Genomic DNA, 22236 nt, shown 5'->3' on the forward strand with positions numbered 1-22236 from the left:
TGTAACTTTCTCAAACTGGCCACTTATTTAAGAAATAAAAAGCTGGTCAAATTGCAAAAAGAAATTACTCTTCTGAGCCTGTTTTCTATAAACTGGGAGTAATAAATACTCATTGATATGCTGTGGACTAAGTGGGAAAAGGTACTGAGAAATACCAAATGGAAAGCAGCTTTGTATAGAAGCTGAGAGGCCTTTCATTAGGCTTTGGAGGCAGACTGGTGTTTGAATTCCTGCTCTGACACCAGCTGCCATCCTGGGCAGGTTACTTAACTTCTTCCAGTCTCAATTTTCTCAGCTGTAAACTGGAAATAATATCAACTTCATGGATTATTGTAAAGACTCAGTGCACTAATGTACATGAAGTTAGTGACTAGGAGTAAATGCTTTAAAACAGTGGTAATAGGCATCTAATAAAATCATAGTTGCTCAATAAATACTCATTTTATTACCAGAAAACTCTACCCAAAAACTAGATGGGGAATATGAACACATGCCTCTAATTTTCTCCAAAGGGTACTTTGATATTTTTCTTTCATTTGTCCAACTCAGTATCCTGGCTCTCACCTCTCTCCTTCCAGTTGCTTTGGGTCCTGTGCTACTAAGAAGCATTTATTTCCTTCCACTAATTGAAGCCAACATCCCAGGGCTGGATGGATTAAGGAGATGTCAGAGAGGGGGGAAAGAAAAACTTCCCTTGAGCATCAGGCTCTCTCTTCCAGTTAATTTTCACTCTCCAGCTCCCCAGACCCAGTACCCCTTGGTAACTGCCCCCCACCACACACACACATTTCTCCACCAAGACACCTGGTGTTGAGGCCAGGCGGGTATTTCTGTCCAGAGCAAATGTTGACCGTCGCAGCAAAAACCAGGACATGTAACTGCCTCAAGTGAGTGGGCTTTTCTTCCCTTAGTTACCAAGTAGCGGGATGCACAGCCCTGGGTGTGCCCAGCTGCTGACACTCTCAAGACCAGGCTGGCTTGGCCTCAACTTTGTAGGCCTGGAGCTGTGAGTGCTTCTATTTCCAGCCAATAAACCGAAGTGCAGTGGGAAAGCAAGGGTGGTGAGGGTGGGCAGAACCAGGTACTGGAGAAAAGAAAGGGGTGGGGTGCGACTCCCCTCTTCCACTTTACATTCTCTGCTCTTTGTATAAGAGACATGATTCATCAACGGGTCCCCTAGATGAGGATTTAGATGCTCTGTGGGCAGCAGATAAGAGTGCAGCCTTCTTGCAGAAAGTAAATTCATTGAATACTCCCCATAAAGTCAATAATGTCAGGCTTATCAGCTGTCCTCATTCCTCATGCAGCCCCGGGGGACCAGGACTGGAAATAAAGGCCACAGCTCCAGGGGCTGGAGCGTGAAGGTGCAGAATTGGGCTGGGGAGGGTCCTCTGTCTCCCTGGGCTGAGTTTTAGGCAGGTGGGGGGAAATCTGCCAGGCCTGAGCTGCCCAGAGCCCTCAGCTTCCCAGACTGACAAATCCCAAACCAAACACATATACTGAGGGGATGAGGGAGGCACTCCCTGACCCCTCAAATCCAGCAGATGTTTTCAGGAGGCTCCCCTGGGGCATCTTAGGAAGATTAAAGGATGTTACTTTAAATCTAACCAATAAAAAACCTTCAGAGGAAACCCTGACTTCTCACCACAATTCTCACCTCTGTTTTTCATAACACAGATACTTCTGCACTACCCAAGAGCACATCCATCTCTTCTAGCTGGTGGAGATTTGGTTTCTTTGGAAATTGTCTGAAACAAGTGGGTTTATCAGCTGAGGTTTCAGACCCGATTTTGAGATTTACGCTGTAGCTGAAGCAGACTGTTTAACAAGATATACCTGTGCTTGGCTCCCCTCCATTCACCACCTCTATGATCCCAGCAGATGGGGTCCCAAGCTTTCCTGGGGGGATAGGAGGTAGGGTGGAGAGAGTGATGTCAGTTGTTAGCAAAGCTGTGCTTCTAGTACAACTAGAATACCTCTTCTTCACCCTTTGGAGACCAGAGTCTTCAGAGATGAACAGACAATAGGGAAATGAGGACCAGGTTAAGACCCCGAATTGAACACCTCTACTGGGTCCATCTCCTCTCCTGGCTTCAGTTCCCCCAGATCCCAGAGCTAGGCCTTGTGGTGTCCCCACAGGGACAGCCCATCCTGTCCTGGCTTCTGACTGAAGGAGCAGGTGTAGAAATAGCTCCAGCCTCTTCCCCACAGCTCTCACATTGCCTGCACTGTGGGGCCCAGGCCTAACGCTGACTTCCCCAGAGCCTAGGACCTCACTACTGACTCTCCTGCCCCAATTCATCTAACTGAGCCTTGGCCCTCAAATGCCTGTTCTAATTCCTGGAGCCCCCTGGATAAGACCCTACCCTGGTCCCAGCGTGCTTTTCTGAGGCCGGCAGCACTGATCTTGAGCCCCACTTCCCAGAGCAACACCAAGTACCCCTCAGTCTCAAGCACTTCCTGCTCCTGGACTCCCTGTGTCCGTGCCTGGAACTGGCTGGGAATTCCTAGGATTGACCTTACATGAGTCACCTGAGTGGCTTACGACCACCTGGCTAAGTCTCTGTCCTCTGTCCTGCAACTGTACGGATCCCAGGGTTTTGGGGATGAGTCTGTGTGAACCTAAATTTCCCCAAATCCCTACTCCGCCCTTGAAAGAGCTTCATGAATGTTTGTTGTGTCAATGAATGAACCTCGGCCCTTAGCACTGTGGCTGTGAGTAGTAATCTAGTCATAAGTGTTTATTGAAGGCATCATGCTCTGATTCAAATAAACCTCTATTTTCTCTCACCCGTATGTTACAGCAGGATATTTACTGCCCCCACAGTCTGCTCCTTGTCCACCTTTCTATTTGTATTTTTTACTACTTATCCATATATAGACAGATGGTCTTTTTCACTGCTCCATAAAGCCCATTCTGGGACTGTACTGATTCCTTCTCTTCAAGAATGCTTTCTTGCCTTTCTTCATTTATTCAAATTTTCTGTTCATTAAGTCTTAGGATCCAGCTGAACTTCACTGTCCCTCTCCCTGTCCTCCTTCCCGGAGCTTTTTCTAGCCTCAGATCACCTTCTACAAAGTGTGGGATCTTTGGTTCCCCTACCTAAGCCTGGTCTTTGAAATTCAATTCTTTTAAGTGTTATGTTGTTTGTTTGTTTGTTTGTTTTTTGCGATACGAAGGCCTCTCACTGTTGTGGCCTCTCCCATTGCCGAGCACGGGCTCCGGACGCGCAGGCTCAGTGGCCATGGCTCACGGGCCCAGCCGCTCCGTGGCATGTGGGATCTTACCGGACTGGGGCCCGAACCCGTGTCCCTTGCATCGGCAAGCGGACTGTCGACCACTGCGCCACCAGGGAAGCCCCTGTTGTTTTTTTTAACATCTTTATTGGAGTCTAGTTACTTTACAATGGTGTGTTAGTTTCTGCTTTATAAAAAATGAATCAGCTATATATATATATACACATGTCCCCTATCTCCTCCCTTCCACCCTCCTTTCCCACCCCTCTAGGTGGTAACAAACCACCAAGCTGATCTCCCTGTGCTATGTGGCTGCTTCCCACTAGGTATCTATTTTAGGTTTGGTAGTGTATATATGTCCATGCCACTCTCTCACTTTGTCCCATCTTACCCTTCCCCCTCCCCGTATCCTCAAGTCCATTCTCTACTACATCTGCGTCTTTATTCCCATCTTGCCCCTAGGTCCTTCATGACCATTTTTTTTTTTTTTTTAGATTCCATATACATGTATTAGCATACGGTATTTGTTTTTCTCTTTCTGACTTACTTCACTCTGTATGAAGGACTCTAGGTCCATCCACCTCACTACAAATAACTCAATTTCGTTTCTTTTTATGGCTGAGTAATATTCCATTGTGTATATGTGCCACATCTTCTTTATCCATTCATCTGTTGATGGACACTTAGGTTGCTTCCATGTCCCGGCTATTGTAAATAGAGCTGCAATGAACATTGTGGTACACGACTCTTTTTGAATTATGGTTTTCACAGGGTATATTCCCAGTAGTGGGACTGTTGGGTCATATGGTAGTTCTATTTCTAGTTTTTTAAGGAACCTCCATACTGTTTTCCATAGTGGCTGTATCAATATACATTCCAGGCAACAGTGCAAGAGGGTTCCCTTTTCTCCACACCCTTTCCAGCATTTATTGTTTATAGATTTTTTGATGAGTGCCATTCTGACTGGTGTGAGATGATATCTCATTGTAGTTTTGATTTGCATTTCTCTAATGATTAGTGATGTTGAGCATCCTTTCACGTGTTTGTTGGCAATCTGTATATCTTCTTTGGAGAAATGTCTAGTTAGGTCTTCTGCCCATTTTTGGATTGGGTTGTTTTGTTTGTTTGCTATTGAGCTGCATGAGCTGCTTGTAAATGTTGGAGATTAATCCTTTGTCAGTTGCTTCATTTGCAAATATTTTCTCCCATTCTGAGGGTTGTCTTTTCATCTGGTTTATGGTTTCCTTTGCAGTGCAAAAGCTTTTAAGTTTCATTAGGTCCCAGCTGTTTATTTTTGTTTTTACTTCCATTTCTCTAGGAGGTGGGTCAAAACGGAGCTTGCTGTGATTTATGTCATAGAGTGTTCTGCCTATGTTTTCTTCTAAGAGTTTGATAGTGTCTGGCCTTACATTTAGATCTTTAATCCAGTTTGACTTTATTTTTGTGTATGGTGTTAGGGAGTGTTCTAATTTCATACTTTTACATGCTGTCCAGTTTTCCCAGCACCACTTTGAAGAGGCTGTCTTTTCTCCACTGTATATTCTTGCCTCCTTCATCAAAGATAAGGTGACCATATGTGCGTGGGTTTATCTCTGAGATTTCTATCCTGTTCCACTGATCTATATTTCTGTTTTTGTGTCAGTACCATACTGTCTTGATTACTGTAGCTTTGTAGTATACTCTGAAGTCAGGGAGCCTGATTTCTCCAACTCCGTTTTTCTTTTTCAAGACTGATTTGGCTATTCGGGGTTGTTTGTGTTTCCATACAAATTGTGAAATTTTTTGTTCTAGTCTGTGAAAAATGACAGTGGTAATTTGATAGGGATTGCATTGAATCTGTAGATTGCTTTGGGTAGTATAGTCATTTTCACAATGTGGATTCTTCCAATCCAAGAATATGGTATATCTCTCCATCTGTTTGTATCATCTTTAATTTCTTTGATCAGTGTCTTATAATTTTCTGCACACAGGACTTTGTCTCCTTAGGTAGGTATATTCCTAGATATTTTATTCTTTCTGTTGCAATGGTAAATGGGAGTGTTTTCTTAATTTCACTTTCACTTTCAGATTTTTCATCATTAGTGTATAAGAATGCAAGAGATTTCTGTGCATTAATTTTGTATCCTGCTACTTTACCAAATTCATTGATTAGCTTTAGTAGTTTTCTGGTAGCATCTTTAGGATTCTGTATGTATAGTATCATGTCATCTGCAAACAGTGACAGCTTTACTTCTTCTTTTCCGATTTGGATTCCTTTTATTTCTTTTTCTTCTCTGACTGCTATGGCGAAAACTTCCAAAACTATGTTGAATAATAGTGGTGAGAGTGGGAAACCTTGTCTTGTTCCTGATCTTAGTGGAAATGGTTTCAGTTTTTCACCATTGAGAACGATGTTGGCTGCAGGTTTATCATATATGGCCTTTATTATATTGAGGTAAGTTCCCCTATGCCTACTTTCTGGAGCATTTTTATCATAAATGGGTGTTGAATTTTGTCAAAAGCTTTCTCTGCATCTATTGAGATGATTATATAGTTTTTCTCCTTCAATTTGTTAATATGGTTTATCACACTGATTGATTTGCATATATTGAAGAATCTTTGCATTCCTGGGATAAACCCCACTTGATCATAGTGTATGATCCTTTTAATGTGCTGTTGGATTCTGTTTGCTAGTATTTTGTTGAGGATTTTTGCATCTGTGTTCATCAGTGATATTGGCCTATAGTTTTCTTTCTTTGTGACATCTTTGTCTGGTTTTGGTATCAGGGTGATGGTGTCCTCATAGAATGAGTTTGGGAGTGTTCCTCTCTCTGCTATATTTTGGAAGAGTTTGAGAAGGATAGGTGTTAGCTCTTCTCTAAATGTTTGACAGAATTCACCTGTGAAGCCATCTGGAACTGGGCTTTTGTTTGTTGGAAGATTTTTAATCACGGTTTCAATTTCTGTGCCTGTGATTGATCTGTTCATATTTTCTATTTCTTCCTGGTTCGGTCTTGGAACATTGTGCGTTTCTAAGAATTTGTCCATTTCTTCCAGGTTGTCCATTTTATTGGCATATATTGCTTGTAGTAATCTCTCATGATCCTTTGTATTTCTGCAGTGTCAGTTGTTACTTCTCCTTTTTCATTTCTAATTCTATTGATTTGAGTCTTCTCCCTTTTTTTCTTGATAAGTCTGGCTAATGGTTTATCAGTTTTGTCTATCTTCTCAAAGAACAAGCTTTTAGTTTTATTGATCTTTGCTATCGTTTCCCTCATTTCTTTTTCATTTATTTCTGTTCCTATCTTTATGATTTCTTTCCTTCTGCTACCTTTGGGGATTTTTTGTTCTTCTTTCTATAATTGCTTTAGGTGTAAGGTTAGCTTGTTTATTTGAGATGTTTCCTGTTTCTTAAGGTAGGATTGTATTGCTATAAACTTCCCTCTTAGAAGTGCTTTTGGTGCATCCCATAGGTTTTGGGTCATTGTGTCTCCACTGTCATTTGTTTCTAGGTATTTTTTTATTTCCTCTTCGATTTCTTCAGTGACCTCTTGGTTATTAAGTAGTGTATTGTTTAGCCACCATGTGTTTGTAGTTTATACAGATTTTTTTCCTGTAATTGATATCTAGTCTCATAGCGTTGTGGTCAGAAAAGATAGTTGATACATTTCAATTTTCTTAAATTTACGAAGGCTTGATTTGTGACCCAAGTTATGATCTATCCTGGAGAATGTTCCATGAGCACTTGAGAAGAGTGTGTATTCTGTTGTTTTTGGATGGAATGTCCTTTAAATATCAATTAAGTCCATCTTGTTTAATGTATCATTTAAACTTGTATTTCCTTATTTATTTTCATTTTGGATGATCTGTCCATTGGTGAAAGTGGGGTGTTAAAGTCCCTTACTATGATTGTGTTACTGTCGATTTCCCCTTTTATGGCTGTTAGCATTCGCCTTATGTATTGAGGTGCTCCTATGTTGGGTGTATAAATATTTACAATTGTTATACCTTCTTCTTGGACTGATCCCTTGATCATTATGTAGTTTCCTTCTTTTTCTCTTGTAATAGTCTTTGTTTTTTCGTTTTTTTTTTTTTTTTTTTTTTTTTTTTTTGGTACGCGGGCCTCTCACTGTTGTGGCCTCTCCCGTTGCAAAGCACAGGCTCTGGACGTGCAGGCCCAGTGGCCATGGCTCACAGGCCCAGCCGCTCCATGGCATGTGGGATCTTCCCAGACCGGGACACAAACCTGTGTCCCCTGCATCGGCAGGCGGACTCTCAACCACTGCGCCACCAGGGAAGTCCTAGTCTTTGTTTTAAAGTCTATTTTGTCTGATATGAGAATTGCTACTCCAGCTTTCTTTTGATTTCCATTTGCATGGAATATCTTTTTCCATCCCCTCACTTTCAGTCTGTATGTGTCCCTAGGTCAGAAGTGGGTCTCTTGTAGACAGCATATATACAGATCTTGTTTTAGTATCTATTCAGCCAGTCTATGTCTTTTGGTTGGAGCATTTAATCCATTTATGTTTAAGGTAATTATCGATATGTATATTCCTATTACCATTTTCTTAATTGTTTCGGGTTTGTTATTGTAGGTCTTTTCCTTCTTTTGTGTTTCCTGCCTAGAGAAGTTCCTTTAGCATTTGCTGTAAAGCTGGTTTGGTGGTACTGAATTGTCTTAGCTTTTGCTTGTCTGTAAACCTTTTATTTCTCCATCAAATCAGAATGAGATCCTTGCTGGGTAGAGTAATCTTCGTTGTAGGTTTTTCTCCTTCATCACTTTAAATATGTCCTGCCAGTCCCTTCTGGTTTGCAGAGTTTCTGCTGAAAGATCAGCTATTAACCTTTTGGGGATTCCCTTGTGTGTTACTTGCTGTTTTTCCCTTGCTGCTTTTAATATTTTTTCTTTGTATTTAATTTTTGATAGTTTGATTAATATGTGTCTTGGTCTCTTTCTCCTTGGATTTGTCCTGCATGGGACTGTCTGCACTTCCTGGACCTGATTGACTATTTCCTTTCCTATATTAGGGAAGTTTTCAACTATAATCTCTTCAAATATTTTCTCAGACCCTTTCTTTTTCTCTTCTTCTTCTGGGACCCCTATAATTCGAATGTTCGTGCGTTTAATGTTGTCCCAGAGGTCTCTGAGACTGTCCTCAATTCTTTTCATTCTTTTTTCTTTATTCTGCTCTCTGGTAGTTATTTCCACTATTTTATATTCCAGGTCACTTATCTGTTCTTCTGCCTCAGTTATTCTTCTATTGATCCCGTCTAGAGAATTTTTAATTTCATTTAGTGTGTTGTTCATCACTGTTCGTTTGCTCTTTAGTTCTTCTAGGTCCTTGTTAAACGTTTCTTGTATTTTCTCCATTGTTTTTCCAAGATTTTGGATCATCTTTACTATCATTATTCTGAATTCTTTTTCAGGTAGACTGCCTATTTCCTCTTCATTTGTTAGGTTTGGTGGGTTTTTGCCTTACTCCTTCATCTGCTGTGTGTTTCTCTGTCTTCTCATTTTGCTTAACTTACTGTGTTTGGGGTCTCCTTTTTGCAGGCTGCAGGTTCGTAGTTCCCTTTGTTTTTGCTGTCTGCCCACAGTGGCTAAGGGTGGTTCAGTGGGTTGTGTAGACTTCCTGGTGGAGGGGACTAGGTCCTGTGTTCTGGTGGATGAGGCCAGATCTTGTCTTTCTGATGGGCAGGTCCACGTCTGGTGGTGTGTTTTGGGGTGTCTGTGGCCTTATTATGATTTTAGGCTGCCTCTCTGCTAATGGATGGGGTTGTGTTCCTGTCTTGCTAGTTGTTTGGCATAGGGTGCCGACCACTGTAGCTTGCTGGTCATTGAGTGGAGCTGGGTCTTGGCATTGAGATGGAGATCTCTGGGAGATTTTTGCCATTTGATATTACGTGGAGCTGGGAGGTGTCTTGCGGACCAGTGTCCTGAAGTTGGCTCTCCTACCTCAGAGGCACAGCCCTGACGCCTGGCTTTTGGGAGGTCTGAGGTTTTCTTCCAGCATTCAGTAGGAGTTGTTCCACGTGTAGATGTATTTCTGATGTATTTGTGGGGAGAAAGGTGATCTCCACATCTTACTCTTCTGCTGTCTTGAAGCCGTATCCAAGTGTTATGTTTTAATCCTACCATCTGTCTCCCCAAAGGACAGGCCTTGTACCTGTGCCCTTGAGGCCACTCTCACTTCTCATCACCAGTCCTCAGGACAGGGCCCTCTCACCAGGAATACTCTGAAATACAGAAAGGCTCTTATCTTACAGAAATATTACTAGGGATTATTAGGAAAATAGAAGTTCAGAGATTAATGCCAAAGGTTGAAATAAAAGTAAAGATAATAATATTAATAGCTATCATTTATTGAACTTCTACTCTGTACTAAGCAATATACCAGGGTTCCTATAATTCTTATAATAACTCTTATGGGCAGGTATTAATTTTAGCCTCATTAGTTGAAAAAAAAAATTGGAACTCAGAAGTTAAATAACCAGCCTGAGATCACAAAGCTAGGTAGTGACACCCCTGGATCTGAGTCTAGATCTCTACAACTCCAAAGCTCTTGCTGGTCCCATCAAATCCTCTGGCCCTGCATTGCCCAGTATGCTAGCTACTAGCTATATGATGCTACTTAATTTAATTAAAATCAAAGTAAACAGTGGAGAAAAGACAGCCTCTTCAATAAGTGGTGCTGGGAAAACTGGACAGCATGTAAAAGAATGAAATTCGAACACTCCTTAACACCATATACAAAAATAAACTCAAAATGGATTAAAGGGGCTTCCCTAGTGGCGCAGTGGTTGAGAGTCTGCCTGCCGATGCAGGGGATACGGGTCCGTGCCCCAGTCCAGGAAGATCTCACATGCTGTGGAGCGGTTGGGCCCGTGAGCCATGGCCACTGAGCCTGCGCGTCCGGGGCCTGTGTTCCGCAACGGGAGAGGCCACAACAGTGAGAGGCCCGCGTACCGCAAAAAAAAAAAAAAAAAAAGATTAAAGACCTAAATGTAAGGCCAGACACTGTAAAACTCTTAGAGGAAAACATAGGCAGAACACCGCATGACATAAATCACAGCAAGATCCTTTTTCACCCCCCTCCTAGAGAAATAGAAATAAAAACAAATGGGACCTAATGAACCTGAAAATCTTTTACACAGTGAAAGAAACCATAAACAATACAAAAAGACAACCCTCATAATGGGAGAAAATATTTGCAAACAAAGCAACTGACAAAGGATTAATCTCCAAAATATACAAGCAGCTCATGCAGCTCAATATCAAAAAAACAAAAAACCCAATCCAAAAATGGGCAGAAGACCTAAACAGACATTTATCCAAACAAGATATACAGATTGCCAACAAACACATGAAAGGATGCTCAACATCACTAATCATTAGAGAAATGCAAATCAAAAACCCAGCAAGGTATCACCTCACACTGGTCAGAATGGCCATTATCAAAACCTTTATAAGCAGTAAATGCTGAAGAGGGTGTAGAGAAAAGGGAACCCTCCTGCACTGTTGGTGGGAATGTCAATTGATACAGCCACTATGGAGAACAGTATGGAGGTTCCTTAAAAAACTAAAAATAGAACTACCATATGACCCAGCAGTCCCACTGCTGGGCATATACCCTGCAAAAACCATAATTCAAAAAGAGTCATGTACTACAATGTTCATTGCAGCTCCATTTACAATAGCCAGGACATGGAAGCAACCTAAGTGTCCATCAACAGATGAATGGATAAAGAAGATGTGGCACATATATACAATGGAATATTACTCAGCCATAAAAAGGAACGAAACTGAGTTATTTGTAGTGAGGTGGATGGACCTAGAGACTGTCACATAGAGTGAAGTAAGTCAGAAAGAGAAAAACAAATACCATATGTTAACACATACATATGGAATCTAAAAAAAAAAAAAAGAAAGAAATGGTCAGAAGAACCTAGGGGCAAGACGGGAATAAAGATGCAGACCTACTAGAGAATGGACTTGAGGATACGGGGAGAGGGAAGGGTAAGCTGGGACAAAGTGAGAGAGTGGCATGGACATATATACACTACCAAACATAAAATAGATCGCTAGTGGGAAGCAGCTGCATAGCACACGGAGATCAGTTCGGTGCTTTGTGACCACCTATAGGGGTGGGATACGGAGGCGGGGAAGGAGGGAGACGCAAGAGGGAAGAGATATGGGGACATATGTATATGTATAACTGATTCAGTTTGTTATAAAGCAGAAACTGACACACCATTGTAAAGCAATTATACTCTAATAAAGATGTTTAAAAAAAAATCAAAGTAAACATTTAGTTCCCCATTTGCACTTGCCACATTTCAAGTGCTCAAGATCACATGTGGCTCGTGGCTACTGTCTTGGACAGTGCAGGCAGAGTCATTTCTAGTATCAGAGAATGCTCTGTTTGACAGCACTGTTGTAGATATTCTCTGGTCTTCCACTAGGATATAGGGGAAACCTGGTTCCTAGCAAATTGTGACCGCATGACATGAGGAGAGGACAGCTTCTTAAAAGCTAAGCCTTTTGCTTTGTGAGCTCACCCTTCAGTTTTTCTAAGCAGGATCTGGCTGGATTAAACAGTTGCACAGTTTAGGCTCCAAAACAAACTCATACACACTCCAACTATGCGATGATCGTTCTTCTAAGACACCTGAAAGACATTTGGTGGTAATACATTTTCAGAAAATTAGTCAACCAGTCACCTTTCCTGCAGTATTCTCTAGAAAATATTCTCCAAAGTATTGAGACTAACTAGAAAAAAAAAAAAAGAATTTAAATTAAAAAAAACTGGCGATAAATATGAAATTAGTTAAAGTTAGAGACCTAAGAACAATGACACCAGCTGCTAAAGGGCTTTTGCTGATAAATATTCTTGGGGAAAAGTCAACTATAAAGGACACAAAAGAATGCAAAAATAAATTTTAAAGAGGGTTATTAAATTTACAGAGTAAATCAATACAGAATTGGAGGAGAAAAAGAGAAAAACAAAACAAAAAGCTAAAAATCTGTCTTCCAAAGACTGAGACAAGATTATTCCTTTTAATTTTATTATGAAGAGTGTTACATATTATGAACGTTTATAAAATGTTTAAGGACACTCTAGTAAAATCATAGTCAAACAATGGTGCAAAGAACACATTTAAAAAGAAACCATAAGAGAGACAACTACAGTATTTGGTGTTTTCACTATCTAAAATTTTAGCCATCCTAATAGCTGTGCAGTGGTATCTCGTTGTGGTTGTAATTTGCATTTTCCTGATGGTTAACAATGTTGAACATTTTTTTTAAGTTTATTAGTTATCAGTACTGTAGTCCTCTATCTTTACTTCTCTATCATTGACAACTTTAACTCCTTCCAGAAAATGTTTTTACACTTACCACCTTTACTTAGAAGTTTATATATAGTTTTGGTATTTGTTACAGGGGGACTAGTAAGGGAAACTTTATTAAAGAGGAACTGGGAAGATACCAATTTAGATTAGAAATAAAAGGAGTAGGGAATTCCCTGGCAGCCCAGTGGTTAGATTCTGTGCTTTCACTGCTGGGGCTCGGGTTCAATCCCTGGTTGGGGAACTAAGATCCCACAAGCTGCATGGCATGGCCCCCCCCCCAAAAAAAAAGAAAAGGAAAAGAAGAGTAGTAGTAATTTTCAGTAAATGTGCACATTTTCACAAAATTTCTAGAAAATGATTTATTAAGGAAGAGGAATATGCTGAAATTCAGCAGATTTTGTATTTTTGTGTCCAAGGAAAAAAAGTAAGATCCCAAAACACAAAGTATGATGTGGCAGAGCTGACACCAGCTGAACACCTGTAAGCTCATACCAGTGACAACACAGAAAATGGTTTCTAATTATTAGCTGAGCAAGATCTGGTTTATTAATATTTACTTCAGGAAGATCACATGATGTGTTCATGGGAGAAATTATGACAAAGAAAAATTGTAACTTCTTCCCCTTCCCCATTTTATTGAGATATAACTGACATATCACATTGTATAAGTTTAAGGTGTACAACGATGATTTGATATATGTACATATGGTGAAATGATTACCACCATAAGTCAACATCCATTACCTCAGTTAGAAATTTTTGTTTTCTTGTGATGAGAACTTTTAAGATCTACTCTCTTAGCAGCTTTCAAATATACAATATAGTATTGCTAACTACAGTTATCATGCTGTACATTACATCCCCAGAACTTACTTATATCTGGAAGTTTGTATCTTTTGACCACCTTCAACTAATTACCCCAGCCCCTACCCCCTGCTTCTGGCAACCACCAATCTGTTCTCTGAGTTTGTTTGTTTATTAGAGTCTACATATGCAATCATACAGCATGTCTTTTTCTGACTTTTTTTCCTTAACATAATGACCTCAAGGTCCACCTATGTTGTCACAAATGGCAGGACTTCCTCTTTCTTGTGGCTGAATAATATTCCATACTATATATACATCACATCTTCTCATCCATTCATCTGTTGATAGACACTTAGGTTATTTCCATACCTTGGCTATTGTAAATAAAGCTGCAGTGAACAGGGGGTGCAGATATTCCTTCAGGATAGTAATGTCATTTCCTTCGAATATATATCCAGAAGTGGAATTGCTGGATCGTATCGTTCTATTTTTAATTTTTTGAGGAAACTCCAAACTGTTTTCCAGAGTGGCTGTACCAGTTTACAGTCCCACCAACAGTATACAAGGTTTTCTTTTCTCCACATCCTCACATGCCCTTGTTAGCTCTTGTCTTCTTTGACAATAGCCATTCTAACAGGTGTAAGGTGATATCTATCTCACTGTGGTTTTGATCTCCATCTTCCTGATGATTAGTGATGTTGAGCAATTTTTCATGTATCTGTTAGCCATTAGAATTTCTTCTTTAGAAAAATGTTTCAGTTCCTTTGCCCACTTTAAAAATTGGATGTTTTTTTGCTATTGAGTTGTATGAGTTCCTTATATATTTTGGATATTAACCCCTTATTATACATATGATTTGTAAATATTTATTTCCAACTCATAGGTTGCCTTTCATTTTCTTGTTTTCTGCTCAGAAGCTTTTTGGTTTGATGTAGTCCCACTTGTTTAGTTTCGTTTTTGTTGACTATGCTTTTGGTGTCATATCACTGACAAGACCAATGTCAAGGAACTTTTTCCCTATGTGTTCTTCTAGGAGTTCATGGTTTCAGGTCTCAAATCTAGGTTTTCAATCCATGTTGAGTTAATTTTGACTGGTGTGATATAGGGATCTAGTTTCATTCTTTTGCATGTGATTATCCAAATTTTCCCAGCCCCACTTATTTAAGAGACTATATTTTCTCTATTGAGTATTCTTGGCTCCCCTGTCAAATATTAGTTGATTGTATATGCATGGGTTTATTTCTGGGCTCTCAATTCTATTCCATTGGTCTATGTGTCTTTTTAAATGCCAGTACCATACTGTTTTGATTACTACAGCATTGTATATGGTAATAATATAGCTTGAAATCAGGAAGTGTGATGCTTCCAGCTTTTTTCTTCTTTCCCAGGATTGCTTTGGCTATTGCTTTTGGCTATTTGGCTAACGATGCTGAACATCTTTTTAATGTGCTTATTTGCCATCTGTATAGCCTCTCCAGTGAAATGTCTGTTCATATCTCTTGCTCATTTTCTAATCGAATTTTTAAAAAAATGTTGAGTGTTTTCTTTAATACATTCTAGATACTAGTCTTCTTTCAGATATGTAACTTGCAAATATTTCCTACTAGTCTGTAGCTTGACTTTTCATCCTCTACTTGTAAGCTTTTGCAAAGCAGCAGTTTTCAATTTTGATGACGTACAATTTATCAATTTCTCCTTTTACTGATTGTGCTTTTGGTATGAAGTCTAAGAAAGAACTCTTTGTCTAGCCCTAGATCATAAAAATTTTCTATTTTTCCCCTTAGAGTTTCATTGTTTTATATTTTACATTTAAGTACATGATACATTTTGAGTTCATTTTTATATAAAGTATGAGGTTTTTTGGGTTTTTTTTTTGCCTATGGCTGTCCGATTGCTCTCGTACCAATTGTTCAAAAGACTATCCTTCCTCCATTGAATTGCTTTTGCACTTTTGTCAAAAATCAGTTGAGCATATTTGTATGCCAATCTCTAGGTTCTTTTTTTCTGTTCCATTGATCTATGTGTCTATGCCTCTACCAATACCATTCTGCCTTGATTACTGCATTAGTTTGCTAGGGCTGCCTAACGTAGTATGACAGACCAGATGGCTTAAAACAACTTTCTTTTCTCACAGTTCTGGAGGCTAGAAGTCCAAGATCAAGGTGTTGGCAGAACTGGTTTCTTCTGAGGGCCTCTTTCCTTGGCTTGTAGATGGCCATCTTCTCCCTAAATCTTCACTTGATCGTCCCTCTGTGTTTGTCTGCATCTTAATCTCTTCTTATAAGGATACCAATCATATTGGATTAGGGTCCACCCATACAACCTATCTCACCTTAATTTAGAAGTACTGTACTGGTGGCAAGATTACTATTTTACTAGATTGCTTATGAATGTTAGTGGCTATTATTTCTACTGCAAGCTGCAAAAATAAACACAAAATATCTCAAGTGATTAGAAAAATTTTATTCATCGTCCCAAACTGGATTATATATTACAAATTCTGATCAAAATAATAATATTAAAGGCATTTTCAGTAGTACCACAAACTATCTGTACCTGAAGATAAAGTCAAAGTAAACTGGTAAGCATACACTGAAATTTACTCATGTTTAAAATATCACTTTGTTTAGAAAATTCACAAACACGTTTTCTGGTTATGATGAGGGATACATAAATAGCTACATATGATTTTCATTTAACAAACACATGAACTACTCCCCATGCTCTGAATGAGTCATAAGTCTGCATACTCTTGTAATTTTCTTAATGGTACATGAGACAGTAGTTTATTGTTTTATAGAACAAAATACAGCACTTCTAATTCTCCTCATACTGCCTTTCAACTCCACTGTGAGAGCTGTGCATAAGAACACAGCAGCTTGGGTGGCTCATGGGTTCCGACATAATCTCTGCATTGGTTGGGTTGGAGGAAGGCAAGGAAGGCATTCTAAAATATAAGTTCTGAGAATATAGAAACAGATTTCTCATAGAAAAATGTATACTTGTCTATTTTAGCACAGGTACCGTACAAAAAGCATCACTATTGAATTGGTCTGTTTGACTTATGAACTATAATTAGGATTTCAGTCTGATGTGGAGCAGCTTAAAATAGTATCACATACCCTGTTGATTCTTGCCTAGTTGAGACAGAAACACAAATGTGGGGGAAGAAGGTAGAAAAGAGTATTTTCAATTCCTGTTTATTAATACTGACATAAGCATTCATCAGCACAGATAATTAAGTGAAACTAAGTATTCCAAATTCTTTCCCTCTCCAAATCATGGCGTATATCTGATTTTGGCTGGCAGAGATTTACTAACAAGAAGGTGAGGGTTCACCTCCATGAAAAGCTAGAATACTGAAACAGAAGTCCAGGGCAGACCAGGCACCAAATCTAGGGAGGTACGGAGAGTGACCTGCTTGGGACCCGGGAACTAGGTAGCATATGGGGATAGCATGAGGAGACCCTAGAGGACAACAGCTTCACCAATAAAATGAAAATATTTGTTCTATTTAGAGAAGGAGGCAACTTGGTCATGTCTCTGAATTCATCAACCATACAATTTGTCCTTTAATGCCTTGTTATAATGAAATGATTTTTTTTTCCCCTAAGCAAATTCAGTCATGCAACCTTCTGAGTAAGGTTTGTGTCCTACCAGTTTCTTTAATCCCATTTGAAGAATAATTAGAAAAAGGATTTGGAAACAAGAAATGGAACATTTCTTGAGTATTACCTAATTCTAGGCCTGACACTAAGCACTTTATATTTCATTTAACCCTAACTAAAACCCCTTAGAAGTATTCTTCATTTTGCCAATTCACTCATGTGGAAACTGAGGCTAAGAGGTCCCCACCATAAGTCCCACACAATGAAGCTGGGATTCAAACTCAGGCCTAATTCAAAACTTTGTGCCCTTTTATGCTAACATGGCACTTTCCCTAAGTGACATGTTAGAGGTGACTTAGCCCGGGTCTTAGTGACAGAGCAGGAGGAAAGAGAAGTAGCTGCTGGGGCATTTCTTCAGAGAAATCCTTTTGAATGGTCAAGAAATGGAGTTTTTCCCGTGCTTTAAAGTTGTTACAAATGATGGCTATGTTTTAGAAGGTGGGAATGTGGCACTTTCTCTGACCGTGTTTTGAGGGGAAGTTTCCCCAGGGGATTTATAATACTAAGAATGAAGGAACTGTTCATTTTTCAGAAGGTGAAACTAGGGGGAGACTTAGAAACATCTGCAGCCTTAGGCTTGTGACATTGGGTAAGGGTTTATTGGAGTGTGGGAATTCATTCCAAGTGTGTTTCCCAGATGCAGCTCTGGTCCCCAGTCTACCCCTGCTTTCCTGTGTAACACCTTGCTGTCCTATGTGCCGTTTGAAGCTTTGTAGCCTGTAAGGCTAGAAACAATGGTTTAGGGTCACAAAAAAAAAGAGAGAAATGAGCATAATCTATTCTCAATTTCTTGGATCCTCCATAAGAGACTATCAGTAAAGAGGAAGAGGAGGGAATCTTCAGAAATGGGCACTTACTAGATTGGTGCTAATGGTTTCCTGGGGAAGTAGAGAGGTAAGCAGAAATGGGACACATCGTGAGCCTAAGGGAATCAGGTACTCCTGGATATTAAAAATATAAGGACCAAAGGCTGATGCCTCCAAATATGAACTATTTCACCTTTTGGAGATAAGGCATGTTTTAGATAAAGGTATGAAGACAGTGTAAGCATTTTGGACAAAACACTCTTCCTTCGTCACCTCAGACTCTAAATTTGAGCAGAAAGATATTAAGTGGGTGATGGCAAAAACATCCTGAAAACTTCTCCGTCAAGCATGTCAAGCAGGGCTAAAGATGTTGTGCTGTGATCAGTGAAACAGGCATGTGCTGGGAGTCATGGCACCCTTAGAGCCTCAACTCTTTCTTGCTCAAATCACTCCTTTCTGTGCTTATTTATTTAGCTATACAATAAAAGGGTTAGAATGAGTGTTGCAGTGAGGGCCCCTCTGGCCCTTAAGACTCAAGAGCAAGATGATTTTCACTTGAGTGTTAACTTGTCTGGGGGGAATGGTGGCACACATTCTGCCACCTAGTGGTCATATTTCAGGGTTTGCCCCACTGCCCAGCTTCTCAGGGATGCTCAATTTGGAGAACTGAGGTTTTATTCCAGGATCCAGATGTCAGCAGCTGCAGCAGAGGAGAGAGGGACAAGTGCTCCCTGCTTAGAGAAGGACTGAGTGGTCACCTGGTTGTCAAGTGAGAGGTTGTCAGTCTTGACTCTCAGGACCTCTCTGGGGACATCCATGGGTGCTAAACAAGTTAATATAAGAGGTTTTCTCCTGGTAAGCCAGGCAAACTGTACCTGGAAGTGGACAGGTTAGGAGAATTATTATTGGAATACTCAGGTGAGGAAAGAAAAGTGATCTGATAAGGTGTTGATGGTAGATCCAAGGTCTCTGGACACTCAGCAGAGTGCAACAATTAAGAAGTATAGGATGAAGTGTAGCTGAATCTGTAACAGAGCAAGCCTGGCCTTCAGAGTTTGGGGAAGGGCTTTCATTCTCCCAAGTTAGGGTAGGACCCAATGTCTGAACTCTGTGAAACCAGAAGGCAGTCAAAAAAGGTATTCTAGCAGCCAGTGGTCTACAGAGGGATGTATATGGAACCTCTGTCCACGCGGCCAAGTTAGCTTAGATATTTGAATGCTTCAAGACCTTGAACGCCGGGGACAGATAAAAAGAAATAACCTAAACAGGGGGTGGGTAAGACGCCCCCTGGCAAACAGTGGGAGTCCCAATGTGAAATGGGCAGAAACGTGTAGTGTGTGCACTTTTAGACGCTAAGTACGAGCAAATGGTCCTCAGTAAACAGGGTGGATTTTGCCCGGGAACACTATTATTACCTGTTACATTTTTTCAACCATAAAAAAAAAATTAGGTTCAACTATTTAGAATTTGGGTATGATTTCCATGGGCTGATTTTCTAGCAAAAAGAAAGCTGATTACAATGGCCTGTCATTTGGGGACAAGTTTACTGGTAATCTATAAAGGTTACCTGAAAACCTAAATTATGTTAGGTTTTTATAAGAAGACCCAGTGACTATGCACTGAAAGCTCATCCTAAGAGAGGAAGGTCACTGCTTACCATTTATCAAAAAAAAGTTTTTGCTGTTTTTAAAATTTGGAGTGGGGTGGTTGTAGCTTGTAGGTTTCCCCAACTTTGTTTTAGGAAAACTATCAGCCCATTCTCTCAGACCTTCTGGTTTCCATTTCTGACATTCCTATTATTCTCTAGTTTTCACGAAAATCTGCCAATCTGGTCCAGAAAGTAGTCCTAAGCAACCTACATAAAATGTAAGACTTAGCTTCCTATCCTGGGCAAAGAAAAAGATAGTAATGCTCTGTGCCTAATATCCCTTTACCTGTCACTTACAATGCATAATTAAAGTGACTCGTGAAGAGATAGGGAGACACAGCCATCCCAGTCCACTCAGGGACATATCTTGAGGGGAAAAAGGAAACTGGAGGGTTTCAGAGTGGGTGCTACTTGACAAAGTAGGGATGTCTGAGTTCTTGCCCCATTGATATTCAATAGATAGGACAACTAGGAACCAATACAAACTTTGCAAATACTATGATCTGGGGTGGGAAACAGCTGCCAGGTTTGCCACTTATCTGTATTTCGGAGTCCTGATGTAGTGCTGGAAGAGGAGAGTGAACAGGCAGGTTTACATACCATGGAAATTGGTTTATAGGCTATAAGTGAAAGATATGGAACTATGATTGATGAATGAATACACTGAGGAGTACCTTTAGAAAAAGTGGAGGTATTGCTATTAACACTTTAGGGTTAACATTAGAATTGGAGTACAAGGGTTATAAACTCAGAAAATATTAAATGACCATGAATTGCTCATACTTTACCTATTGATTGAGAATGAAGTAAGGAAAATATGTTTTATGAAATCACCACCCTTTCAATATCATGTCTGGTAGCATGGTCTCACTTGAGTGATTTGTCAAACAAGTATTATCAGGTCAGTGAAAATATTCTCACAATGGCTGGAAATTTAAGCATCACACAAGCATAAGCTTTCTTTTCACTTCAGATATGAAAATAGAAGGTGTATGGAAATTTACGTACCTTTGACAAGGCTAGAAATAAGCTGTCATTCTCTTATATAATGCTCTGTGCTCTAAATCAATTCCACATCAGGGTGCTTGTAACAGGAATCTGCTAGCATCTTTTCTTGATGTCACCTAAAGTCTGATCACTTGAATATTAACTCAGCCTCCACACCTTAAAAGTAGCCCTAACATACAAGCTTACACAGGTTATTGTTTTTACTAGTATATCCTTCCTTAGCTGCACCTGGTAAGCCCATCTTCCAAAATGTTAATTATTTAACATTTTGAAAGCACTTACAGAGCATTTCATATTCTATATAAGCTCTTCAAAGGGTGAGGGTGTTTCCCTCAAAGGAAAACTGGGGTGCTTACCAAAGGTAGGGGGAAAAGAGGCAGGCATCTGTCTCACTCATCTCTGCTTCTCCACTGTAACCTAGCATTGTACCTGGTACATGGAGACTTTAATAAATGTAAAATGAGAGAATTAAATCAGTTGGCTCAGGAGTTAGGACTCTCTCTGTATCTTCAAACTTGTCATTTTTCTTTGGCTCCTACTTATGTTTGACAACTAGACACGTATCTTTTTAAACAGTCATCTCCCTTTTGTGCAGGAGGGGAATTCCACCATTTCAACCTACTGTGTCAGTACAACTGGATAACCTCATCCCACTCAGAAATGGGCCAGACTCCATTGGGCTGCACATTGTGGGGAGAGCGTTTCCAGTCCCATGTCCTCACAGGAACCTTCCAGGTCTTACCATAGTTGGCTTCGATGTACTCGATGGTTTCACAGGGCACACGAACCTTCATGTCTACAAACTCGGTCCAGCACAGTGTAAACTTGGGAAACAGGTATCTGTGGCAAAACAGGCAATGTGGAGAGGCGTTAGGCTCCAACAGCAGAAGTTTTAGCTAAAGAACCCACAACTAGTGTACTCTTGGCTAAAGGACAGTCCTCTTCCACTAAATAGCTTTGGGGATAGCTGTTTTGCTGTTTCTGACTGTCCAATATCTCTTTCTTCTTCTAATGGCAATAGCACCCCAATTTATCTCCCCTATTCCCAGTCCATATGGGTCAGGAGGGGCTGACCTGACCCCTAGGCCCCAGAGATGGGTAAAAAAGACTCAGGCCTAACCAGAAAATTATAGTGATTGGGTCAGGGATGGAAATTTACACAAATTAGGCAAATGAAAATCAGCCTTGGAATTTCTTTTGGAACTATCAGGGGAAGAAGTGTTCTTCTGCTGAGGTTTCTAAGCTGTAGGATGGAAACTGAGCACTGCTAGTGGCCATCTTTGCTGTTAGCAGGGAGAGCCGGTCTGAGAATGAAGTCAAAGCAAAAAGTTGTCAAAAGATGGAGGAAAATGATAGAGGTCAGAAAACCCTGGGGAAGTGCTTGGATTTGGTTGTGGCCATTCCTTAAATACTGATAAATATATAAATATTCTTTTTGACTACATTTCTAATACTTGGAATTCGTAGTACATGGAGGGAGGCACATAGCAGTGAGAGAGGAAACAAAACCCTCCTAGTTAGCCAGAGAACCTGAATCAATCCTGGCAATGTATGACATTCTCCAGCAATAGCATCATAAATGCTTGTGTGTTTGTGAGAGGACATGTTAATTCCTGTCTCCTGGGTTTCACTGTGGTCCCAGATGGCTTTTGATGACCTTAGATAGCTGAAGGAGAAATTTCCAGGATCAGTCAGGATATTTCTCAAACTCCTTTCCTAACTCGCACAGTAA

At 40.2% G+C, this 22236-nt stretch overlaps 1 protein-coding gene across 4 annotated transcripts in view; it reads right to left on the reverse strand.

Moving 5' to 3' along the window:
• Nucleotides 1-22236, reverse strand: part of FKTN (fukutin) — an 89169-nt gene that overhangs the window by 330 nt on the left and 66603 nt on the right. The window contains exons 10-11 of one of the 4 annotated variants that reach the window (XM_082656388.1): nt 21247-21344; nt 11776-11885 (exon numbers count right to left, since the gene is read on the reverse strand). In XM_082656388.1, the coding sequence (XP_082512514.1) occupies nt 11788-11885; nt 21247-21344 (196 nt within the window). In that variant the 3' untranslated portion in view covers nt 11776-11787. Of the gene's footprint in view, nt 1-11775; nt 11886-20066; nt 21345-22236 lie in introns of those variants that run through there. The other 3 variants (XM_082656390.1, XM_082656387.1, XM_082656389.1) reach the window with 3 other exon arrangements.

This window comes from Grampus griseus (assembly GCF_964374135.1).
Source record: "Grampus griseus genome assembly, chromosome: 6".
Taxonomy (NCBI): Eukaryota; Metazoa; Chordata; class Mammalia; order Artiodactyla; family Delphinidae; genus Grampus; species Grampus griseus.